This window comes from Alosa sapidissima, chromosome 7, assembly GCF_018492685.1.
Source record: "Alosa sapidissima isolate fAloSap1 chromosome 7, fAloSap1.pri, whole genome shotgun sequence".
Taxonomy (NCBI): Eukaryota; Metazoa; Chordata; class Actinopteri; order Clupeiformes; family Clupeidae; genus Alosa; species Alosa sapidissima.
In genome coordinates this window covers 24,410,579-24,436,473 of record NC_055963.1, presented here as the reverse complement: position 1 = coordinate 24,436,473, position 25,895 = coordinate 24,410,579, and the positions used below count along the sequence as shown (strand labels likewise).

At 45.3% G+C, this 25,895-nt stretch overlaps 1 protein-coding gene across 2 annotated transcripts in view; it reads right to left on the bottom strand.

The window, feature by feature from the left end:
* Positions 1-25,895, bottom strand: part of nol4la (nucleolar protein 4-like a) — a 48,409-nt gene that overhangs the window by 17,786 nt on the left and 4,728 nt on the right. For both annotated transcript variants that reach the window (XM_042098609.1, XM_042098610.1), the window contains exons 2-5: positions 15,118-15,270; positions 11,899-12,010; positions 10,301-10,410; positions 647-845 (exon numbers count right to left, since the gene is read on the bottom strand). In XM_042098609.1, the coding sequence (XP_041954543.1) occupies positions 647-845; positions 10,301-10,410; positions 11,899-12,010; positions 15,118-15,270 (574 nt within the window). The remainder of the gene's footprint in view (positions 1-646; positions 846-10,300; positions 10,411-11,898; positions 12,011-15,117; positions 15,271-25,895) is intronic.

The window sequence follows — 25,895 nt, the reverse complement described above, 5'->3', positions numbered from 1 at the left end:
CCATGATAATTGATAATATAAAATGAATGTGCACCTTGAGCAAATTATAAAAAATCTTTCAGAATGCATTCCATTCTTGAACTGCATCGAATTGCATCAAATCGCATCGAATCGTACTGAATCGTTTTTTATAAACATGTATCTTTTCTTGTATCGAATCGTGCCCATGTATAGATGCAAATCGTATCGTCTTTTACATGAGAGATTCACACCCCTACTTTTTAATGATGGAATTTGGGTGACCTGCTCATTCTGACTCAGAGTTTCATTCTGTCAGAGTACAGTTTGTGATTCAGAATCAATGGGCATATGTATTTCCTGTTTATGTGTGTTTGCACAACTACTGCATCTGTGTATGTTACTGTAATACAAAGCCTTAGTATACACCTCTTTGGCTGGGCCCTAGTGTACTCCGTCTCAAAGCGGGTTGATGTGATTTAAAATGTATTATGTGCAAGTATGTGTTGTGCTTGATGTGATTTAAAATATATATGTGTGTGATTTAAAATGTATATGTGTGTGCTTGTGCTTGTGTGTGTGTGTGTGTGTGTGTGTGTGTGTGTGTGTGTTGTTTTGTTGCGTCTCCCTCTGGACCCAAATGAAAGCACTTGAACTGTGTTAAACTGTGTGAGCGGTGTCTGCTTACCGTCCTCCTCTTTGATGGCGGGCTGGGGGCTTTCTCGGGGCGGGCTGGGCTGCGGTACGGAGGCAGCAGCGACCGCGGCCGCGGCGAGAGCGAGAGCGGCGGCCGGAGCGGAATTCGAGGCGGGAATGGGAGCGCGCTCAGCGGAGACCCACGCCGGCTCTGCCATGTCCATGTCCTCACTGCTCACCGAACTGTCATCCTGCAACACGACAGAACAACATCAGAACATTACACAAACCCAGCACAAACATTACACTAACACATATATTGTTATACTGAGGTCAGGAAGAGTCAGAGCCAAGGTTAAACAGACTAATCTATAGGTTGCAGATCTGATGCCAAGACTGGAGATGTTAAGCACTATTGTCAAACATGCTTTGGATCTTTGGGGGTTTTTTTCCGCAATATGTTGGTAGTTGGTTGGGCAGGTTAGGTTTAACATGAGAACGAAAGACTCAAAGATTCACGTCAGTACTCTGAGGCTTCCAATTTCTCTCTTCTCTTCATCTCAGCCATGACTTGTATGCTCAGTTATTTAAACTTAACACTAATTTCAACACACAATACACTTCCATTCCTGTTGCTGATGTCAAATTTCAGCCTTGAACACAACCCGCTCATTCAGGACGCCACATAGTAAGGAAGGTAAAAGAAAAGTCAATAATAGAAGAAGGGCACAGAAATGTGAGACAGAAAAAAGGTTACATTTTAAACCTGCAACGTGAAATCACTCTACAGTACCATTTCTGCCTTTGGTTATACAGCTCCAAAATTAATTGTGTGCTATGTGCCGTGTACCGGTATGTGCCTTGAAAATTGATAAATTGATTCTACAGCCAAAAGAAGTGGAAAAACTCTGAAGGACGACGGGCAGCACTAACCCTGTCTCTAGTCTGACACTGAAAAACAAAGTAACATTTCACTGTAATAAAATGTATACCCTGTACCACAATGTCACTCTCGTTTTCCCTTCTCCAAACTGCAGATGTACACCATCTTCTTCTCCCATAAAACGATCATATTTTAGACAGTCCCAATCCCCAGTTGAGAAAGGTATATGCTGCAACCCCCCCCCCCCCCAACCCCCCCCCCTCCATAGTGCTGGTGCAGGAGGTAAGTGAAAAGCCCAGGTGGTTAAATAAATGCCCCGTGGACAGGGCTAAATGGCCCGTCTCATTTGTCTAAAGCTTGCCACTCAGTCACAGCAGCTAGTGTTGGGGCGAGACAGATATGGTCAGCGGTCTTTTAAAATAATGATAAGCTATCCAGTGACATCCGTCACCGGAGCACAGCTGAGAGTGAGGAAACGCGAGAGCACCCGTAACAGGCCCCCATCAATCACACCGCCACAGAGGGGCGTGTTCAAATTACCTGTGGCAACAAGCTTCAATCATCTCCCTCTCAGGGTCTTTTATACTTCCCTTAAAATGGGCCCTTGGTTCAGGCGCTGAGACAGAAGGAAGGCTGCATTTCTGTAGCCATTTATAATGTGCCGGAAGAGTCCGGAAATAGTCTATGATGGGAGATGATGGGTGTGTTAATTTACGAACAATATCACATGTGTGCACTTTGTCTTCACTTTGCACCTATTTCTGTCTCTCTCAGTCTCTCCCTCTGTTACCATCACTCTCTCTCTACCTTTTTATGTATACATTAATGTATGAAATCAACCCCATTTGTTGTTATAGCTATGTCAAGAAAGATCGTTTGATTACAGTTGTATATGTCTTGGATTTAGTGTTGAGTAATGCACACTAGTTTATTTAGACTGGCACTACTGGTATTACCCATGCATACTATGCATTTAAAAAATCAGTGATGTCCCAGCCCAACAATAACACTTCGAAATTGTGACTTACTTTCAAAATCTGCTCTGTGAAATTAGTGGAGACTGACGACTGACATGTTTAGATGAAAGACCTCATAAAAAATGTATCAGATGTTTCCTCAGCTTGCCTATAGCTTGTTTATTTTAACTGGCGACATTAAAGCACAATATAATGTGCTATTTCCTCTGAGAGATTAAAAAAAAAAAAGAAGAAAAACACCACCACTGAATTCCCAGACCAGGAATTCCTTCATGTGCATGTACATGTATGTCCTCCTTCAGCAAACAACAGCAGAACACCCTTTCCACAACACCACACCAACACAACACCAAAACACAGCTGTCATTCCCATCAGCGTTTGGCTGCGAGCGCCGCCACCTTCAGTATTTACAGTCTGTGCCTTCCTGAGGAAGCACCAGAGCCCACTCGCGACATTCCAAAGGCCGGGAATGGGAAGAGGGATGGAGGGAGAGGGAGACATGGGGAGAGGGGAAAACACTCCCTTTTAAATAATAAGTGACTTGGAGCGCTGCTATTTTTACCAGGCTGGAGTAGGGGCCCCAAAGATGCTCAGCTGAGCGGAACATCAACACGAGGGCAGCGGTTGGAGGGGGTGGGGGTGGGGGGTATTGGGGGGGGGGGGGGGGGGGGGGTACGGGGGCTGGGGGGCAATGGGGGGTTGTAAGTAGAAATGGGCTGATGGGTTGTAAGCGAAGGGCGACGCTGGTTTAAAAACACACACACTAATGCACACACACATATAGTGTCATGCTTGGGGGGGGGGGTGTTTATACTGTATATGTGTGCATGTACGCGTAAATATATAGACACTGACGTATATGCTGGATGGCGTCTGGGCATTTCCCCACAGTGCAGAATTACAAGAGGATTTCAGGACCCTGCTTGTGTAATACTGTGGGCCTTGGCTTATATAGGCTAACGCATTCATGTTTGCACAATAATATGTGTGGACCCACAAATCTTTCGGTAACCTCAATACACACACAGACACACAGACACACAGACACACACACACACACACACACACACACACACACACACACACACACACACACACATTCAAACACCTTTAATCTTTCATTTCATGTCCAGGGCAATCTAAGGACAAATCTGCTTGTGCGTGCAGCAACACACACACACACACACACACACACACACACACACATAAAAAAATACACACTGTGCGGGTCGTGTATAAACTCAGGGGTGAATGCTTTAATGTACTGAGGACTCTACTATGGTCGAGATAGATTGACATGTCCTGACACATTTAGCACCCTTAGTGAGTGGGTGCGGTGTCACCCCTGGCCCTCTCTATTCATTTGCCCTTTCCCATTCATCTGTCTCTCCGTCACTCACCCCCCTCACTCCCCCTGACACAATGCGGTGATGTGGCCCGTGTTTCACAGGTAGTGGGAGTGATTATAAACCTGCCATCTGGACACGGTGCCACCATCACAATGCAATCAGACTTAACACCCCCACCCCCTCCAACCCTCCCACCACCATCATTCATTACCACAACAAACAAAGCCGGAGGACACCCGTGTAACGTAGCACATCAAACAGTCCCCTGAGCACAGCATTCAGGTTCTGAGGTTCTCCTGACGTGGCGGATTTCTTCTGTGTCTTCTTTGTATGCTGCTACTACCCTGTCAAATATACCTTGTATTTTTACATAGAGGCTCTTAATCAAAGACCAGTGGTATACCCTGTCCCTCATCAAGCCTGCCCTGTTCCCATCCTGTCTCAGTCTGCTATGTGACAGCACCCCCCCCCCCCCCACACACACACACACTCTCTCTCTGCATCTTCCATCCCTGTCCCCATCCCCAGTGAAATTTTCTGAGGCTTGGAGTACTGAAGCCCCTCTTTAATGCTGCTAACCCAACCCCATCAAAGGCAGATACACACACACACACACACACACACACAAACACACCATGCTATACACATACACTAGGTCATACATAGATTAACACTTACATGAACACACACACACACAACCACTGACACAAAAACACACACAAAATCCATAGGCAATTCCAGCCATACCTCCGCACTCCGCCCCCCACCCCCCCACTTCAATGCCCAGCCCTCTACTCAAAATCAACCCCCACAAATGCTGGCGGCTGACGTGACTCACAACCCTTCATATTTCACCAGGGTGAAGATGGCCGCTCTCTCTCTGAGTAACCATGGGGACCGGATGGGATGGTGGGTAAGGGTTCAAAGCCCTTCCCCACACCCACTCCCAAACTAAACATGAAAGAAGAAGAAACAGTCCTTCTATACAGGGTGTGGATGTATACCCAGAGAACGCAAACGCTGCAGCAAATGTATTACTATTCTGAGCAGTGAGCTCTTGATGTAAATATCTGTGAAAAAGGGAAGGAATGTACATATATGGGAATATGAAAGTGAAAAGGGAAGAAATGCAGATGTGAATGCATGTAAGGCCTTGAGCAAACAAAGCAGGAGTATCAGACTTCTCTGAAGCAGCAATGTGACTGGACTTACAACACACCATATCCGCACAATGAAGATTATAGGTACAGCTTAACTAAGGCTTTCTGTTTAAACATATATTCTAAATACACAAATATGAGTTAACATTTAGACACTCTTTAACATTTAGAGTCAAGTGTCTAAATTTCACTTAGTGCCTCTTTGGGTTTGTCTAATATTTCCCGCTGAGTAACAAAATCTGTTAAGCTTCCATGAAGTTTCAATTCACTCTTTGCCTTTATTTAAATTCAGTTTCATTCATTTACATGACTATTAACAATTCCCATAGTCTACTACACTTCACAGAGCCTAAGGCCCAGTTATTGTAACAAATTCGACCACGTCCTAAGTGGGTTACCTGCACATTTGCGGAAGGCAAAAACGCCTGCTGTGACTAAATTCAAATGTAAATTTCATGATGCTGCAGTTCCACTCCACGACCGCAGCTGATTAACAACCGCACAGTACTGGCCGTCAGTGGATCTGCTAACATAAGAGCACTCATGCAGCTCCGCTATCCATCTGACTGAGGTCTTGGTGGAAGTGGTTGGTGGCGTTGGTGCTAGAAGCAAAGTAATACTATGCCCAACATGCCAATTAACCAACAAGGACACACATGTATGCATATAGTGATTCACCACAGACACACAGACACACAACAACGTCACGCAGCAAACATAAAGCACTCTCATACACATACTAACAGCTAATAGACCTACACACACACACACACACACACACACACACACACACACACACACACACACACACACAAGCGTATTCATACAGTATGTTAATACAGTCACACAGACACAGACACAGACACAGACACACTCACATACAGATCCATGTAAACACAGATTGAGAGGTACATGTACGGCACAGCCTCCTGTGAGACAGCCTTCCCTCATGTGTTTAGAGCTGGCTCTATTAGGCACCAAGTGGGGCATGGCATAATGGTGTGCATGAACAAGAGATGGGGTTGAGGAGAGAGAGAGAGAGAGAGAGAGAGAGAGAGAGAGAGAATGAAAGAGAGAGGAGGAAAAAGAAGGGGAACGGCAAGAAGAGCAGAGAGAGACCAAAGTCAAGAGAGTCAAGCATAAAGTACATGGGGATTTTGAGGTTAAAGGGGAGGAGAGCATCACTGTTCATAGAAAGCAAAGGAAAAAGAGAAGAGGTGTGAGAAAGAGAAAGACAGAGAGAGAGAGAGAGAGAGAGAGAGAGAGAGAGAGGTGGAAATTGAGCATGGGCTAGGAGGAAGTGGGACTTCTGGAGGAGCTTTTTTGAGGGCCTAAGAAGAGGCGTGACATAAGAACAGGGGGCCTAATGTGAGCTAAAGACACACTGATGGAAGGCTGAAGGCCGAATAAGAGCAGGAGATAGAGGGAGGGAGAGGGAGAGAGAGAGAGAGAGAGACAGAGAGAGAGATGGAGAGATGTATGGGACAAGTGGAGGGGGAAAGGGGGATCGGCTGGTAAACGGTCTGATGAGTTGAGAGGATTTAGCACAGAAGCTGCTCCTCCAGCTGCTCAATCCTGACCAAAAGAGTGAGATGGGGGTGGAGGGGTGGGGTGAGAGGCAGCGAGAGCGAGAGACAGAGAGGGGGGGGGGGGGGGGGGGGGGGTGAGAGATGATGAGTGGCAGAGGGTGTGTATGTGTGAATGTGGGGGTTCGAGTGAGGAAAAGATAGTTGTGAGGAAACAAAAGAGTAAGGGAGTGTGTGTGTGTGTGTGTGTGTGTGTGTGTGTGAGGGAGTGAGAGAGCGAGAGAAACAGAAGACGCAACATAGTGATGTCACTGCATTTACCTATACATTAAACCATAGAGCAAAAGCTTTTATGTAAAGTGAATGAGCTTTTATTGTACAAGTGAGGCACAACCTGAGCAACAGCAGAGAGGGGTGTGACAGCACAAAAGTGTGACAGAGGCACTTCACAGAGAGAATGAGGAGAGATAGTGATGGGGAGACAGACAGGAGGAGAGAGAGAGGTCCTGATAATGCACTGTGATGGGCACTGACTGTGGTGCTCTGGACTAAAAGCAGCGGCACAGTGCTTTTTAACACTGTGTTTTTAAGAGCGTTAACCTCTGTGTACGCCTCCAGCCTGGTTCAGTGGAGCAGAACGGCGTGACCCTAATACACAACCTCTGACTCCTACCAGCATGACAGGCAGCCACACTGACTGCCCCATTGAGACTCGACGCAGCTGAGTCCAGTTCTAGCCCTCTACTGTGGCATGCTTCCTCTTTCAGAACACAAACAGCTCCAAAAGCATCTCACTCAAACCTCTCTCTCTCTCTCTCTCTCTTTCTCTCTCTCTCTCTCTCTCTCTCTCACACACACACACACACACACACACACACAGCCCCACTTACAAGGAGACAAACCTATTACAATACAAACATGGATTTCCTACAAATTGTTATCTCCCTCCCTCCCTCCCTGTCGTTGACACTTGTGATGCTCAGAACAGAAGCCAACCAGCCCTTAGAGCATGCAGCTGCACTGCAGTCAGCTCTGAATAATTTGAAAGCTCTTTTTGCAGGTAACTTGACACGTGACACGTACATTTCAACAACTAAACCCAGTTCCCCTATCAGACTGTTTAGCTGAGAATTAAGAATTGGTATGCAAACAAAAACACCCTATAAGCACCAAAAAAAAAAATTATGCAGGTGTAAGTACAGACCACAACAATATGTTCAATAAACCTGAAATAATGTATAGCACATCTGATATCAAACACACGTAAAGCCTATAATCGATTCCATTAATATATCTTATTTTAAGGCATAATAAACAAACATAGTATAAGCAAAAACATAGAGTTGCGTTAGCCTAAAGAGTAAACTAATAGGCTAGTACGAACTAATCCTTGCAGGCCGGTACGATTAAAGTTTCCGCAAACACTGGAGAACACAGTTCTATCCAAGTGCTCTTGCAGAAGAGAATGCGCAGGGGGTTAAAACATAGATAAAACGAATTAATTCTTTAAAGGTAATATATTATTCAGGGGGGGGGGGTATTTTGATCGCACCATGAATGCATTCATGTGCATTTAGGCAAAAGGTCAAGACATCACACATTTGTAAAATGTTAACTGCAGCTACCGTTCAATTCTGCGCGTGTCAAATGACAAATGCAGTCTCAGAAGCGATATTTCCAACAAACGAAACAACCCAAATCTTGAATGAAAATTGCTATACATTTGGAAATGTATGTAAACACATCCAATATTTCTCTTTTTTTCTTTAGCTCATACACTAACACTATAGGAGCAGCTTGGAGCTTACCTTAACAACAACGGATTTGTCCCGGAAATATTTCCAGCACACCGTCTATCACGGTGAAAGAATGCTGTTCCTGTTTTCTAGCCTCTATAACCGCCCGGTAATTTTAGACAATATCCTGTCAGTGTGAGAGACATTGGACCCTGGGCGTCTCTCACGGACTTTCAGTTCCGAAGAAGGAGGAGGGGCTTACTCGAGTGACGTCAGTTGTATTGCCATTGCCCTCTCTCTGTCGATTGAATGGATGCCTATGCACTTGATAGACAACTTTGACCCCCCCCCCCCCCCCCAAACTTCCCTTATCTCCTCCCTCTTTGTTTAGAAGAGGCTTTAGCTGCTCTATACAGCATCCTACGTGCCCTCGACTGAACAGTCTATTCTCCTGGCCTCTGTACTAATTAGAGCCAATAATATTTGCTTGTTAAACCATATTTCCCCATTTTTTAACAGCCTGTGTGTGACTGATACTAATGAATGCTGCTTTGCTGATTTGGTTTGTGGTTTAAGACAAATGGACTCACAGACAAATGCTGCTCTCTAGTGAATCAATCAGGAACAGTCCCTCTACCAGCAACATTCCACGGGTCATTTGTGTTATCATTCAGACCATGCACAGTCTGTTGAAATTCTTTCTGATGTTGGCCTTCGCACATCAAGCTCTGACGCACATGCTTTCATACTATATCTAGTAGGCCTAACTGTATGATGACGACAAAAGATAAGTCAAACATGTATGCCCCACTTCACAATGGAAAACAATAGGCTGCATATTATATCAGAACTACAAAGACTGTACATCAAGCATCCCATCCTCCCCACTTCACTGGCCTTTTCTTCACTTAACAAGACTGATCTACAGACACCTTCAGTAGGCTACATATTAGTTGCTATTTCAGGTAGTAACTGTTGCTGGGGCAACCCATTTACCTGGCTACCAACACACTATCTTACAGACCATATAGATACCTTATGGAATGTTCAGATTCTATGTGTGTGTGTGTGTGTGTGTGTGTGGGTAAGACGAGAACTGTGAAATAAGAAAATGCTTATTTTTATGAAGTGCTACTGCAATCCTTCACAAACTTGCATACTGTGATACTTTAAAATATGGTGGCATTTTTGTTGTGGTGAAATGCATATAGCCCACAGAGAGCTGTAGGAACTCATATGCTTTGACTGTCAGCACCCTGAAAGAGTGAACCGATGTAGAGGATCGGTTCTCTCATTAAAGTTTAATCAAAGTCATGTCAATAAAATCATGTCAATGTTTATCTAAACAGCCTAAAAACTAAGCCTACATTCTGTGATAAGATGAAACAGTAACAACCACTGGCAACGCTAAATAGCATTTACTGAATCTAACACAATATCTTCAGTGCTAAAAATGCAGTTTGCCTTTAGTTTCAAGACCAGTAGTGATGCAATTAAGGGAACAAAGACAGTATATTCCCAATACATTGTTCTGAATCTTTAGATACAATCAAAGTCCTTATAATGTCTCTGATATGGTTTTGAGTATATTAATTATATGTTTTACATTAATAACCTGACAAAACACAACAAAATATTTGTAACCTCAAAGAAAGCACATTAATAAAATGCACATGATGACTGTAAAAATTGATATTTATAGTATATTATTCAATTGTCAATACAATTTTTTTTTGACAGAGAATGAAGCAGTATCTATTTCTTGTTTGTCCTTTCTTGAATGCTGAGGGCCCTTATCACGATCATCATCATCATCATCATCATCATCATCAGACCACACTGAATTACTTCTACAGAATAAGACGTACAAAACCTGCAGCAGGGAAAGCTCTGCCAAACCACCACCATAAAATATTCATGGGCAGCACAGCCATTCTTCACTACAGAGCACTGTGTTGTGTTTTAATGCCTGTGATCCACACCACCATGTACAGTGTTCTCCATACACTCAAGCTTTAGGCAATGTTGTCATGCTTGCACACTGAGTGAGAGGAGAAGCACCCTGCTTGCTTACCTGCTCATTGGCATTCATACACTGCAGTTTCATCTGCTTCAGGTAGGTGGCAGTAAGAGGCATGTTATAGTCAATGAGGTCTGGGACCAGAGAAGTGGGACGGTCATTTTCTGTAAAGGGAAAAAATGAAGAAAACACACACACACACACACACACACACATGTTTTATATATTAAAAGTGTTTCGTCATGTTGTAACTGAACTGGTGTAAAATATAACAGATCAGTTTCTAAATGTGATTTATAAAACAAAATCCTTCAACAGGCACGTACAGGGAATTGTTATTTTAAAGAATAAAATCCTCACACATTATTTATTCAAAGACAGAGCAACAGTGCAGTTTTATCTAAGAAGGGATTGGATGTCCATGGAATAAATCAATACCATTCCAGCATGCTAGTTTCAAAAACCCACTTTAATTCCAAATCCAAATTCCCCATTATTCCCAATTAAGATAGCTTTCAATTATTCCCTGTGTCCTCCAGATTCTATTAAGGACCATTGTTAGAGACAACACTAACAAAAAAAACACTTCTGAAATAGACTAATTAAAAATGACAAGCAGAAATTGATTAATGCAATTTTCATGGATTTATATATAAAGATTTTATTTTTCAGATGCTATAGGAGGCTATAAAGTCGACCATAATTTTACAAGGCCATCATTCCTGGCAGTACAGTGATTCGGCATGCTCATGACAGCTGCTTCAGAGAGCTGTGGTCTTGACACCCCTCTGCTGGCATGGTTAAGAACTCTGACAGAGTTGACTGACAGGAAGGCTCCACTGATCCAGCTATTCATTGGTCCAGAATAGGCAATGTCTCTACAATTACTTTAGTCAATTTTGTTTCAAATTTAAAAAATCCTAATACATTTTTTGCGACTATATTTAGCCTTTTTCAAATGTTTTATTCTTTTGTGTACAAGCCAAAGAAACTAGACCTGTATAAAAATCCGGTGACAAATAATTAATAGATCCGCATATGGATACGTCACAAGTGGACTCTAATCTTTTGGCAAATTGGGTTAGAGGGCTTTACAAAGCAACAAGCTTGTGTGCCATTTAGTATTCAGTACCCTGGATGTTTCATGGCCTCTCTCAACCGCACGCCCGGACAAGAGGCTCTACTTTCACTTCCTCTGATCTACAGAGCAGAACGGAAGCCCTGAAATATACAACGCCACAGCCACAAGCCAGGCACTTCTTGATAACTAAGAACAAAGAAATATCTGGAATAATCTCTTCCATCAAAACTCTTAGCTGCTTAAGTGGTACAGATGAAATATGCTAATGGATACTGTGCATAGATGTTTACAGGTTTAGATGCAGAGATGAGGTGAAAATTAATTATAATATTAAATCTCACAAACGTCACTGATTGTACTTTACTATGTATTAAGCACATCTTACCTGATGGTTATCTTAAATTTGATGTGTGCGTGTCAATATATGTGTTGTGAATGTCCCAGGGTATACAGCAGTGAGTGTGTTGTATGCATATAGATAGATAGATAGATAGATAGATAGATACTTTATTGATCCTCAAGGGGAAATTCAACAATATGAATGTTGTGTCAGTCCATGTGGGGCTCTGACCTTTGAACTCTGCAGTGCTTGGGTTGATGTGCATCCTCTTCTGGCATTCTCCACAGCTCATCAGGAAACGGGTCACAGCCTCTCTGGGTAAGAAGGCGTATGTCTCTGCAATCTGCATCCAGGGCAGAGATGTGACGGTAACACAATGAGACCATCACACAAACACAAAGGAAAGGGAGCACGAGGAGAAATGATGGGAAGAGGATGAAGTGTAGACTGGACCCCCCCCCCCCCCCCCCCCCCCTTACATATTTAACGGACTGAGTGTTTGGTTTCATTTCAAGTGGTCCAGATTCTTTCCATAAGAAAGAATAACTTAGATTAGAAAAAAGTCATGTTGTTTATGTTATGGGATTTGTTCTCACTTTACAGGAATAGAGACAAAAGAATGGCAAGGATGTGCCAAGAGTGTAAGGTCCTTTGATTCTTCTCCCTGACCTCATACTCTATCAATTTCAAATAAAAATCTACAAAATGGCCTGAGCCCAAACCATCTCTTCTTCCTTTCTCACTCTGTCCCTAACCTTTCTGTCCCTCTCCTTCTCCGTCTCCCTCTCTGCTTCCATCTCTCTCTCACCCTGCTGGCATGTCTGTGCCGTACGTGACCTTCACACACAGGCGCACACACACACACACACACACACACACACACACACACACACACACACAGAGGAGAAGCCGGATGGCCAAGGGGAGTATCACGGATGCGTTCTTCTCCTTCCGAGACCTCAGGCAGCGGGATAGGAAAGGCCACCCAAAAATGTGTGGCACCTCCGAGAGGGATACTTGGTACCCAGCCCCCCCCCCACACACACACACACACACACACCCATCCCACCCCCACCCCCAGCACTGTCTAGTCGGGGCAAGGAGATGAGACGTGACAGGATCTCTCTACAGGGCAAGAGGCAACACAGGGCTTAACTCCAGAGACCAAGAGAGTCCCACGGCATTGGGAGACATCACAACTGCCCCCCCCCACCCCCCAAACGACACACACACACACACACACACACACACACACATCCATGCCACTGTCCTCTGAACACAACCTCCCCTTCAACTTTCCACTGACATGCTCTCTGCCACTGGACTGCCTATCAATTGTTTACTTTAACAAACATGAGGTGGTCTCCTATGCAGCCTGTATCCTCTAAAGCCCTCTTCCATATCTTTTCTGACTCTGCTATCAAGCTGGCTATAAAACATATGATACCATACAATGAGTCTTTGTTCACACATGATTTGTTTTGTTCAAAACATGCTGCCAACTGAACTTCATGGGCTTGATGTGAGAACATGTGTTCATATAATGGCTGATAATTGCTTTTTATTTATAGTGTTCTCAAATTCCTTGCAAGGCAATAGTAAACTGCAGGTCTCAGGAGGAAGCATGCAGTTCCAAACAGCTGCCAGAAGAGGGCGATATCAAAGAGCAGCAAGCCAGGAAAGCTTGGAGCAAGATGTGGGTGCACAGGAACTGTACATGATTTGTCCTCCCAAACAGCTATGTCTCACTGCAGGCAAGCTGCAAAACGGGTCTGGTTCAAACTGGGTCTTAATTACCTTGCTCAAGCAGCATGCGGTTTGATTGACATATCTCTGAGATGCAGAATGGCTTGGCATAGCAGGAAGAAAAACTGTATACATCTGGGCATTAACAATTGGTAAAGCACAGATTATGTGTATTTGTGATTCTACCACATTCTTGCAGTGTCCAGGTAAGGGTACTGAAAAATCCAATGACACCCAGTCACAGTTAATTACAACCTATCATGGCCGGTTGAAGCCAGATCAAATCAATCCAATCACAAGCAATCACCACTTGTCACACTTTATTACCGCAAGTCACAACCAATCAAAGAGCAGAAAGTTTCGGGTTTTCTTGATCGCCTGATGGACACTAGTCTAACAGGTCTGTCGAGGTTTCCCCTGAATGCCAAATGTCAGGAAAACAGACCTACTGGGCCTGTAATTGCTCTAATTAGGCGATTAGCACAGTGTTTGGCTGGAGTTAGAACCTGACACCTGCTCTCCCACAGTGACTAACCACTGCTCTGGGGACAAAGAGCGCCAGCCCAGGGTGTCTCTTCCCCACCCTCAGTCCCTCACCCTTGCTATTGGCTATACGTGTAACCTGGGACAGACAGACACAGGTACCTCAACACCTGCTCGGTGTGAGGCAGAAGTAGCAGTGCAAACATCAGGCAAACATATAACTGGTCAAGAAAAAGAATGGAGCTGTTTGAGCTGTTGATTGAGCTCACTGGCAGTGTGGCCCTTTTCAAAGTGAGTCAGGCGAGCGTTTCATAGCAGCGCTCCTGGCAGCACCACAGAGAGGGGCGAGCCATTCATTTACTTTACCTGGAGCTCATTCTATCGACAGTGCTGTAGTAGCTTGTAATAAGTCACGCTCAATGGAACATGATTTAGAGGGGGGCGAAAAGCAGATCATAAAATCAGGTGAGAGAAAGAAAAAACCATCTGACAGTGCCTTTTTTATCCAGCACACTCATGCCAATGCTCAAATATGAGCCAATAGGACAGGACTTGAGTGCCAAATGTTGTTTTATTTCAATCTTTATTCATAAGAGGCCCACAGGCTTAACTTCCTCAAACTCCATGTAAGTGTTTACAAGATTGTACCCTTTTTGCAAAGTAAGAGAGTCATACACAGTACACTCAAATCACCTTTACTACAGAATGCTCTACATACCAACCACTTAAAATAGATAAGACCACTCAGTGCAATATAGATAGCTGTTTCTTCTGCTTCTAGTGCTACAAGCAGAACCAAATACTGGTTTCCAGCACCACTACACCACTGCAGTAGTCACAATATTTACAGTCTTACAACACTTTCCTCTAAATTTAGTAGGCCATTTGAGAGGATAAACAATACATTACTTTCTCCTGATTGTTTTTTTTATGTATTTTAAAAGTAGCTAAAATATATCATATTAATATAATTTCAATGTATACCTTTATATGTTGGTACATATCATAACATAAATACAAAACTATTTAATCAACAAGTTGTTATTACGCTACTAAATGAATATAGTAGTATTCGCACTATGTTGCCAAAAAACACTCAACTTGCATCCTGATATTAAGTTGCATTTATTCTCTCTAGACCATTATAGATCTATGAGCACCTTTTTCTCAATGTGCCATTTAAATGAAAGGTATTGGTGTTTAAGGGAGGGAATTCCTCACCGCCTTGTAGGTCTTCTTCTGGCCCGCATGTTTGGGGGCTCGCCCGGGATCGGCCCCCATCTCCACATGCATGGCATAGATGATGTCGAAGAAGTCCTCCACCACCGCCACTCGCTTCAGGGAGCTGTCCTGGGTCGCACTGCCGTCTGAACACTGAACACAAAGGAGGAAGGGCAGACGGTCACAGGAAGTTAATGAGCCAGTGATCCCTCCAAGAAGACAATTAGCCACAAACACAAAAACACAAAAACACAAACAGTCACATAGCACAAACGACAGGGCTTTGCACAAGAATGATGAGAGTAGAGAAGTGCAGTGACCAAGTGTGTCAGTATAAGGAGAGCTTAGACGGGGACAAAACTTAACAAATGGATTGCCTTTCTACCAGATACTTTTAGGGTTGAGAATGTCTAGTATAAGCCTTTCAGAGCTGCGGCAGAATTAATTTTTTCCCCCCCTCGACAAGAACTAAGCACACACTCAGCTGAGCTGCAGTGAGAGTCTTGGCACCTTTTTTTCCCCCACACAGCAAGCTGTCTGCCTGATGTCACAGCCCTATACTGTAGCTTTCAAAAGCTTTGCTTCGTTAGAGCATCTCACTTTCCTTGGCTGTGCTGCTTGACTGGTCCTCAGCTACACCAGGCAGTGTGGCTCACTGGGATGTTCAAGGAGGAAACCTTCCATCCTGAGCCTCGTGGTTTTGGCTCCAATTCATCCTGAGAGGCTTTTCCCCACTCAAAATGAGATTTCACGTGCAACTCAAGAGGGTTGGGCAACTGCACTGAGGGGCTGTTCAAAACGTGCAAGGGGGATTTGAGGAGGCCAAAATTATATGACGGCCCCCCTGCTGTGTTTAGAAATAACACCTTGGCGGGCAACTGTAAGAGTGCAGCTCCACCTCCTGCTACCATCATACCCCCCAAACCTGCTTTCCATGCAGCTGACCCCGTCACCATGGAAACTAACACCAGGTGTGCAGGGCAGCGGGTCATGTGACACCTGGAAGACCTCAAATCGCTAAGACAACAGCCTTGCTCCGTCTGTCCCACGTGGGCATTTTCTGTTACCTACCCCGTGCTAGCTGGGCCTTTGTTTCTTTCTTTTTCATTTTTTATTTTTTATTTTCTTCATCTCTTTCACAACAGTTCGTGTTTCCTGTACCCTCTGTAACATCCTACATGTGTTTTTGTTTTTTTTAGTTTCCTTTCTTTAGTTCCTGTTTTCTCTCTGGTCTCTTTGTTCTCTTGCTTCTTCTATTGTAATGCATTCAAACCCTCCACCTAGGTACATAATGAGGAATGATATGTAACTTGATGAACACCTTGAGCGCATAACGTGACTAAAGGAGAACCAACTATTACTTTCAAATATACAGTAACTGCATAATTAATGCATGCTATTGTCAGGTCGGAGAACAGAGACATAAGGCTTCAAAGCAAACCTTTAAAAGACTTCAGTATTGAATAGAAGAGAAGCTCATTTGTGGCATAACATTTACCCAATAGAAGTATTGAGGGTGAAATGTGTATGTTTTTCTCAATCTGTGTCCCTAATAGGCTATGAGAGTTTTTGTGTCAGGGGAAAATCCCTTGAGTGGAATGATCCCTAGACGTCTATGGGACAGCAGCTCAACGGTTTTTCCCTCTTGTGTGTCTTTCTTTATCTCGTTTGCTCTTCCCCTCTCTTTTACTCTCTTCCTCATTTCTGCTTCCTGGAGGAACCTCTATCCCTTCCCCTGCTCTGCCACAAACATACTTTTTATATTTTCCTTCCTCTGGCTCCACTTCTATGAACACATTTTCTTTCTTTCTTTCTCTTTTTTTCTCTTCTTTCTTTCTTTTGTTCTTTCTTTCTTTCTTTCCTTCCCTTTATCTGTCCCACTCCCTCTTCCCTTTTCCTCGCTCCCCTCTCCCAAGTGCCAGGTAATGAACGTTGCTATGGCAACTAAAACCAGCACACAGAACGGGTTTGCTTTAATCCGGCCCTCTCCAGCCACTCTCCTTGTGCGTGTGCATGTGTGTGTGTGTGTGTGTGTGTGTGTGTGTGTGTGTGTGTGTGTGTGTGTGTGTGCGTGTGCTCCCTCTACTCTGGCTAATTATTTTTATTTTATAAATTTTAGATTGGTATTGGTATTATTAGCAGTTCATTTCAGTCGCAGTAGTGGAGGTGCTACAGGTAAGACTGAGAATCGTTCATCTCTCTGCCCCAGCTCATTTTTATGGCCCTCATCCTGAATCTTCTTTCTTTGTTCTCCGTCTATTCTCTCTCTCTCTCCTTTGCTCAGCTCTCTCTGTCTCACTCTCTCTCCCTCATTTTATTATAGTATTGTCAAGATTATCCCTCTTCAACATGCAAAAAAACTAGGCAAGTGCTTTACATTATATGGAGGAAGAAAAGTAAAGCTAGTGGGACACTGGCATCTGACACTGCCCGCCCCGTGGTCAATTTCTCCATCTCAAAATCGCTGACACGTACGCATGCACGTGTGCACACTCAAACACAAACACTGGGTGCGTAAACAGACACACAAAACTGCTAGCCATCGCCTTGTTCGGGGCACATCACTGTCCAGAGCAAGACTCTGTGTGACTAATCTGGGCCATGAGGCTGGGGGGTGGGGACAGGCTGGGGTGGGGCGGCGGAATAGGATGAGGAGGAGGCACTCATGGCTCGCAGCGGAGCGCCCCCAGCACCGCTGGCTTAGACACGGGACACTGTCTGGGACAAACATATCCTCCTCCCCCAGCGGAGAGAGAGAGAGAGAGAGAGAGAGAGAGAGAGAGAGAGAGAGAGAGAGTGGGGGGCCGTGGCTGACTGGGTAAAATTATTAATAATTCCCCAGACGCTGGCCGGTTGGTGATCAACGATGCTGTCACGGGCATATAATAACACTACTCCTTCAGCCGGCAGGCCTCCCTACCTCAGACACTGGACTACACTAATAAGGGTCAGGGAGAAAAATTCTGCAGATCAGAATGGGGTTGTGGGGTCAGGCGTGTGTATGGGGCGAACCAATGAGATTTTCAAAAAGCTCTAACAGGGAGAGGTCCATTATAAGGTGTACGCGAGTGTAATTATGACACCTTACTGTGTCTGTTTGAATAACCTGTGTGTTTAATCATTAAACCAAACTGGCGGTAAAGCCTCGGAGGGGAACAGCTGTTCAATGGCCCAGTGAATATGTGCTTTCCTCATCATCATGCCGTTTTAAAGAGGCGCGGCAAAATGTCAGCGTCGGTAATCACCATTTCCTGTGGAAGCTCTCACAAGACAGGAGGACCCTCCTCGCTCCCAATCCCTCTCTCCATCGCGTCACTCTCTTTCTCTCTCCTTCTCTCCGTCTCTCCAAATCCTGCAGGCCCTTGCACTCACCAGACGAGCCATATTATGCTACACACATCCCTCCCTCACTTCTCTCTTTCTCTCTCACTCCCTTGCTCTCTCTCCCTCTCTCCGTCCCGCTCCAAACAGCTCTGTTGCTAGGAGACTGGAGGGGCTGTTTCGGCAAGCGGCCGCCCCCGACCCCCCACCCCCCTCTGGCACACAGAGACTCGCACATACACACACTCACACAGCCACACACACAGTCACACACACACACACACACACACACACACACACACACACACACGCACACTCTAACACACAGCCGTGAGTCTCACTCTGAGTGGTCCTGCAGACACACACAGACACACACACACACACAGACATACACACACAAGGGCAGGGAGAAAGGGAGATGAGGTGAGGCAGCTGGGTCACACACACACACACACACACACACACACACACACACACACACACACACACACACAAAATACACACTAACACATATGCACACACAGACACAGGCTAGTGAAGAGAAGAGACCCGGCAAATATTTAAGATGAAAAGGGCAAAACATCCCGTGCTGAGTAGAGATGAAAATGCTGGGCCACAGCAGGCATTATGGGAAATCACTGCCCCATGTGACATACCGTCTCACTCCAGTCTTTATATAATGTGGGCTGTTCTATAATGTACACCACATAATGTACACAGTGCCACTACTGGCTAACGACTGTGCTGTCATATTAGCCCATGGCGAAGATATAGCTCATTCAGTATTCTCATCTGCTGCTATTGCTAACAAGTTGCTGAACATCAGTGTACTGGTACTGAACTGTACAATTCTTCTCCTTATAATATCACTACAGGTGAAAACACGTTGTGCCTGTTTCTGCTGTAAAATATGCTCTTGCTCATAATGGCATAACGGCCCAAACGGTTAACCTAAATTACACTGGCAAGTCATTAGTGAAGACACACACTGGACACCTTTTTATCTTGCAGGCTTAAGTGTGGCAATGTATACTGAGCCTGTGCAATGCTAACAATAATCCCTTGTCTTCAATAAACATCAGAATATTTTACAGGACATATTAGGAGCATGTGGTCTTGATTACGGAAGGCATAGAGAAACAAATTGAACATCAGGGGGTGGTGAAAGACAAACATATGGAGAGAGAGAGAGAGAGAGAGAGAGAGAGCATGCCTTCGCTGAGTTACAAGAAGGAGATGGGAAAGAGGGGGGGGCGGGGTGTTGATTGTGTCAGCAGTGCTCATGACTGTGATTAGCTCACTGCGAATGTGACAACAGGTCACCTTTTAAAGTCCCATCTCCCCTGGTCGGTCCATCAGTGGGTAAATGGAGGCATAAATTGGAGTGGCCTCGTGTTCACACGGCAGGGGCTGGAGGGGCTGGGGTGGACGTGGGGGATGGACGGGGGGTATTCGACAGGCTGTGCAGACCCACTGGGGTCAGGGGAAGATAGAGTATAATCTCTCGTGCCCCTTTCTCTCTCTTCTCCTCCCTCTTTACACTCGTCATACACTCCTCCCACCCCTCTCCTTCCATTCTACTTCTTCCTTCAGTTCATAAAGCCCCTTCATTAAATCCACATTACGCCTGCCCCTCTCTATTCTTTCCCTTTATTCTCTCACTCCCATTGCTCCTCTGTATCTCTCTCCCATGTTCTCTCTCTTGCCCCCCATCCCCCCCCCCGCCTTTCTCTATTGCCCTCTCTTTCTATCTCTCTTAGAGGAAACACTGCTACGAAGCATCCATGGCCCATCCGGCTGGTGACATTGTGACACAGTTGCAGCATTTGTCAGACCCCTGGTTGTGGAGATCAGGCCTCAAACTTTGCACCCAACCCCCCACCAACCCCCTGGCTCTCTGTCTCCGTCTGAAATCAGTGAAACGATTATGATGATATTACCGCAGCAATAATCATCATCGTCTTTGTCTTAATTATTGCTACTGATTATGCTCCTTTTATTTTTCTTTCGCTGCCATCATCATCATTATAAGCTGCTCCATGATTTCTGCTTTCAATAGCGTCTGAAATATTAAACACTCGCTGTGACAAAAGTGATGTACATGCAGAGGGAATGAGAGGTTCTAGCCAGGGCAGAATGGCACAGCCAAGTGGAGGAAAACGTCATTTTGAGACCAAACAACAGTAGGGATGTGTCGTCGTAGCAACATTGTTACTTTGTAACACCATCATTAACATTGATAGCTGTTTGTTGGGTTACACCCCCCCCCCCCCCCTCCAACACCACCCCCAAGCGCACCGCACCCACCTCACCCCTCCCCACCCCACCTCACCTCACCCCACGCCGTGTCACAGTGTAATTACAGGCGGACGGACAGGCGGCCAGGGACAGACAGATACGGAACGCTAATGAGCGGCTCTATGGGCTAATTATGTGATAGGGCTGGCAGCTGGACCAGAGAGAGACTGGCAACGAGGGGAGGGGATGGGGGGGGCAGGGGTGCACCGGGAGGTGGAGGGGGGGGGGAGTCGAGAGAGAGACGCTCTTTTGTCCCACTGCAGCAGCAGCATCCTCCAAGAATAGAGGAGAGGAGGCGGCTTTTATCCCTACAACTCTGCACACACACAAACACAAACACACAGACTTCATTGGTACAATCTCTGTTAATGCTGCCATGCTTCTCGTGTGCATGTCAGACTGGGAAGTTTTTATATGTTGGCTCAAGGATGTAGCCTGTCTTTGGTGCATTTCTGCATACAGTACATGGTGTGGGACACATGAACATGTGGAAAAAATCTGTACAAGTGAGACAGTATAATATGTATATAAAAGAGCGAGAGAGAAAGAGGAAGAGAGAGACAGAGAGAGAGAGACGGAGAGAGAGGACCAGTATGTGGATGGGTGGTTGATGGGGTCTGTCATGCACTCTCAACGACTAAGCCTTTGTGTCTGAACGTCCCATGAGTATGGCTGCACCAGGGTGTACTACACATGTACATCAGTGTGTGTGTGAGAGTGTGTGTGTGTGTGTGGTGTCGGGGGTTGTGTATCTGGAGCAGAGCTCCCACTCTCACACACACGGGGGGGAGGCCCTGCAGCCAGTTAAAAATGGTGTTAATTTCTCCTCCTATGGGAGAATGGAACTGTCTCTCCATGGCAACAGAGGGTGCCGAGGGGAGGAAAAACAGAGCAGTACCATCAGCGACCCTCTCTCTCTCCCTCTCCCTGTCTTTCTTTCTCTCTCTCTCTCTCCCTCTCCCCGTCTTTCTTTCTCTCTCTCTCTTTCCCTCTTCCCTCTCTCTCTCTCTCTCTCTCTCTCTCTCTCTCTCTCTCTCTCTGGTGCACACACAAACACACAAATTCATACACACACACAAACACACAGTTTTGGACATACACATACAGTACATGTAGGCAATGAGATCACTCACAGGTTTAAAGGATTATTCGCTAAACAAAAGAATACCAGAACAGTGAGTACCAGAGTGGTTGAATGCTGAAAATACATGTATGTTCCTTTCATTTTCACACACACACACACACACACACACACACACACACACACACACACACACACACACACACACTCACACGCACACACACATACCCACATGCACACACACGCACACACACACACACACAAAGGGTCCAACTTGGCTCCATCCATACTCATTAACAGCATTTAAATGTGATGACTTGGAGGCTGAAATGGCAGGGGAAGGGGGATCTCAGATACAGTGAAGTACACCAGCCAGCATCAAAGCAACTCCACTCTCTCATATCCTACTCAAGAAAGAGGCCTCTCACTTACAAGAGACCAGGATGAAGTGGGTCAATCAGGACCTGTGTATGTGTGTCTGTGTGTGTGTGTGTGTGTGTGTGTGTGTGTGTGTGTGTGCACGTGTATGAATGTGTTCACATATGCACCAGCTCAGTTCATTTTCCAGTCATTTAACAGCTACACAGGCAATCTTTTTTTAACATTCAACACATGCGCTATTTGCAAGTCATTGCCACTTTCTCGAAACTAAAGTGGGCTCTGGCTTCATGTTCTGTTCCTTGTCCTATTTCACATAACTGTTGGGCTGTGCCATGTTCCAGCTGTCCCGTGCCTGTATTACAAATGTGCCATGCAAAACTGTTAGCTCCTATGCAAATGACTCCAGAATGAAAGGGTCCACTATTGTGGCTACAGAGCCTATGGGGTAAAAACATCTATAAGGCAGCGCCCTGTTTGATACTGACTCTGTCACTATCTCTGTGAGCGTGTGTCTGCTAACCCTCTGAAGATGTACGGGTAATTAATCAGTTAGCATAATGAGGTTCCTCCTCCGTTTAAAGGTTTCAGAGAGATGCTAATAAATGGAATTCAATTGTTAGCGATGTCGTTTTCATCCGTTCTGATTGCCTCGACCTGTCTGAGTCACACCCTGATCAGGGTCCCGTGTTGTTACACTGGTTTCGCATATACCCGCATTAAGCCAGTAGTTTTTTGGTTTTAACTGTGTAAAGTCCTAGGATGTGATGGCTTAGGTGTCGGCAAACATCATAGAGACAACAGGAGGTGCAAGCCACTGTTTTATTTTTGACAAGCTTTTGAAATATTGTTTTCTAGCCAATGCGATGCAAAAGAGTCTTTGTTCCTGCCACTGGCCAGAGTGGTTCAGCTTCAACCAAAAACCAAAGACCAGGGCCAAAAGCTAGGAGGAGGATATTTCTGTGATGGTTGGCATGGTAACGCTGATACATTTCTGAGCTTGTGAACATATATATACTCCCATAGATGCTTTCGCATACAGATGTTTGTCAGTACACGATGTATGAACCATGCATTAGATGCTATTGCCATGACTACAGTTTCCAAGCATACGTGTATACGTACGTATGTGTATAAATCATAATCCTTTGCTTAGCTGATATTGATACTACTTCATACCTGTACGCTGGACATCAGAACTGCCTAAAGCAAGTGTGGGAAGCCAAGCCATGATTATCAGATGAAAGGTGGGGGGTAAAGAGACTTTTTGGCCTAACCTACCTATTCATGCAGGTTGTTCTCTCCTGATTTGGATGCATTTGACTAAACAGACACACCCAGACAAACCAGTACTTTTAGGCCTGTCCTGTTCCAGGACTATGAGCGAATGACGAAGCAGCAGCTTGAGTGTTTAAGTAAAATATCAAACTGGTAACATGACCCGATGGCACAGCACAAGGCCTCCAGCATGTTTACACCTGTGCACGTGTGTTGGGTGAGTGCACACACAGGCGGGTGGTCCACATCAGTGGTGTGCTGTCTGGCCATCAGGCATACAGAGACAAATCCCCATGGGCTGCTGCATCTGTGGGTTGGCGGACCATCAAAAAGACAAAATGTTTATTATATTATTTACTAGCTCTATATGCCTCATTACTGGCCTTCTGGCCAGTGCTAGCAGATAAGTCCAGGGCTGAATGTCTTTTCCCAGTGGACCGCTGGTGTGTTGTGTGAATGTGTGCACAAGCAGGCAGTCCACGTTACTGTAAGATACAAGGCTTAGACTGTTCTGACTGCCGCGACTGGGTCTGCTCTCCTCCTCCTCTTCTGTGAGCTCTAATCAGGCCATAATGACAGATAAACGAGGTTGCACCCCCCCCCCCCCCCCCATGCTGCACTACAGGCTGCTGGGTATACTGAGCCATCCTTCCAGGCAATCCCAGCTAATATCAATGTATGGCTGTATGTGTGTGTCTGTGTGTGTGTGTCTGTGTGTGTGTGTGTGTGTGTGTGTGTGTGTGTGTGTGTGTGTGTGTGTGTGTGTGTATGTGTGTGCGTGTGTGTGTATGTGTGCGTGTCTGTGTGTGTGTGTGTATGTGTGTGTGTGTGTGTGTGTGTGTGTGTGTGTGTGTTTGTGTGTTTGTGTGTGTGTGTGTGTGTGTGTGTGTGTGTGTGTGTGTGTGTGTGTGTGTGTGGGTGGGTGGCACTGGCTACCTTAAGCTGTCACAGCTTGACCAGAGTAAGGTCTGCATGGGGCATGTAACGTAATAGCCAGCTCCCACTTGTGCTTATATGAACAAAGGGCTGCAAGCGTTGTCAGGGTGAGCAAGGCTTCCAATGATTTCTGTCTGCCCTTGCTCTGTGTGAGAGTGTGTGCTGGTGTGTCTCTGAGTGTGTGTGTGTGTGTGTGTGTGTGTGTGTGTGTGTGTGTGTGTGTGTGTGTGTGTGTGTGTGTGTGTTTGTGTGTGCACATGTATGTGGGTGGGTGTTTCTGTGGTGTGTGCGTGTGTGTGTATGTGTGTGTATTCTTGTGCACGCTCTCATGTGTGTATATTTAAACCACAGGATAACTGCTCCCTCGTGACCAACTGCAGACACACACACACACACACACACACACACACATACACATACGCACACCCCTGCCCCCTGGCCCTGAGCAAACCCCTCTTTGTCAACAACCAACACCCCACCTCTCCCCCCGCCCGCTGCCCCCACGCACTGCCTCCTGTGCCAAAACTTGGCACACCCTGTGTGCAGCTGCAGTGGTACTGGGGCCCTCAGCCGCACGCTATGCACTCTGGAGATGGAGGCGCAACCATGACACCCTCCCACCCCCCTCTAGAGCCCCACACAGGCAGTTGGAGTGGAGGTGGGGGGGGGGAGAGGCACCCTAGGCAAGACCACCAAATTATTTGCCTATTTTAGCACAACACTCTTATGGGTCTGCCTAAGGAAATGTTGTGTAGATTCATTGCAAATGAAATCTAGCAATCTTACAGCCAAAGTTAAAATATTCAATAAAGTTTTCAATTTTGTCTGTCCTTGAAATCAATGAATGTAGAAAGTACTTGGATCTGTTTCACTGGTAAAATGAATGTTAGGATTCCAGCAATATACCAACTTAACATCTTTTCATTCATTCATTCATTCATTCAACCTTTATTTATTCTCGGAGGGTCATTGAGGGAAGCCCTCATTTTCAATGAAGCCGAGATTACAGAAACAATGAAGTAACAAGATGTAAAAAGAGAGAGAGAGAAAAGTATAGGTATAGGTCTATAAATAAAATAAAACAAAGTAAAATAAATAAACAATAAGATAACATACACTACATTATAGAGGTGGAAGGGGAAAAAATGCACAGAGTGCAACCCAAAGCGCTCCACATACAAGACATTGACAAAAAACAAAATTGCATCAGTGCATCCCTAGTTAACAGCACAGCTCAATATAAGGCTGCACCATGCACAAGGCCTAACCCCTCACTGGTATCATCTTGTGTGTGCAGTCCTTAAAGATGCCATAAAGTGGACCTAACCTCAGGGACAGAACAGAGGAGAAGGCTATCAGAACTAGTACTGGGCATCACTGCCAACCTGGGATAATACTGACAGAGTTGCATTTCAATCGGTACGCCTAATCTCTTCTCTGTGGATGTTTGTTGGGCATAACGAGCCCTTCAAGATGAGCTCGGAAA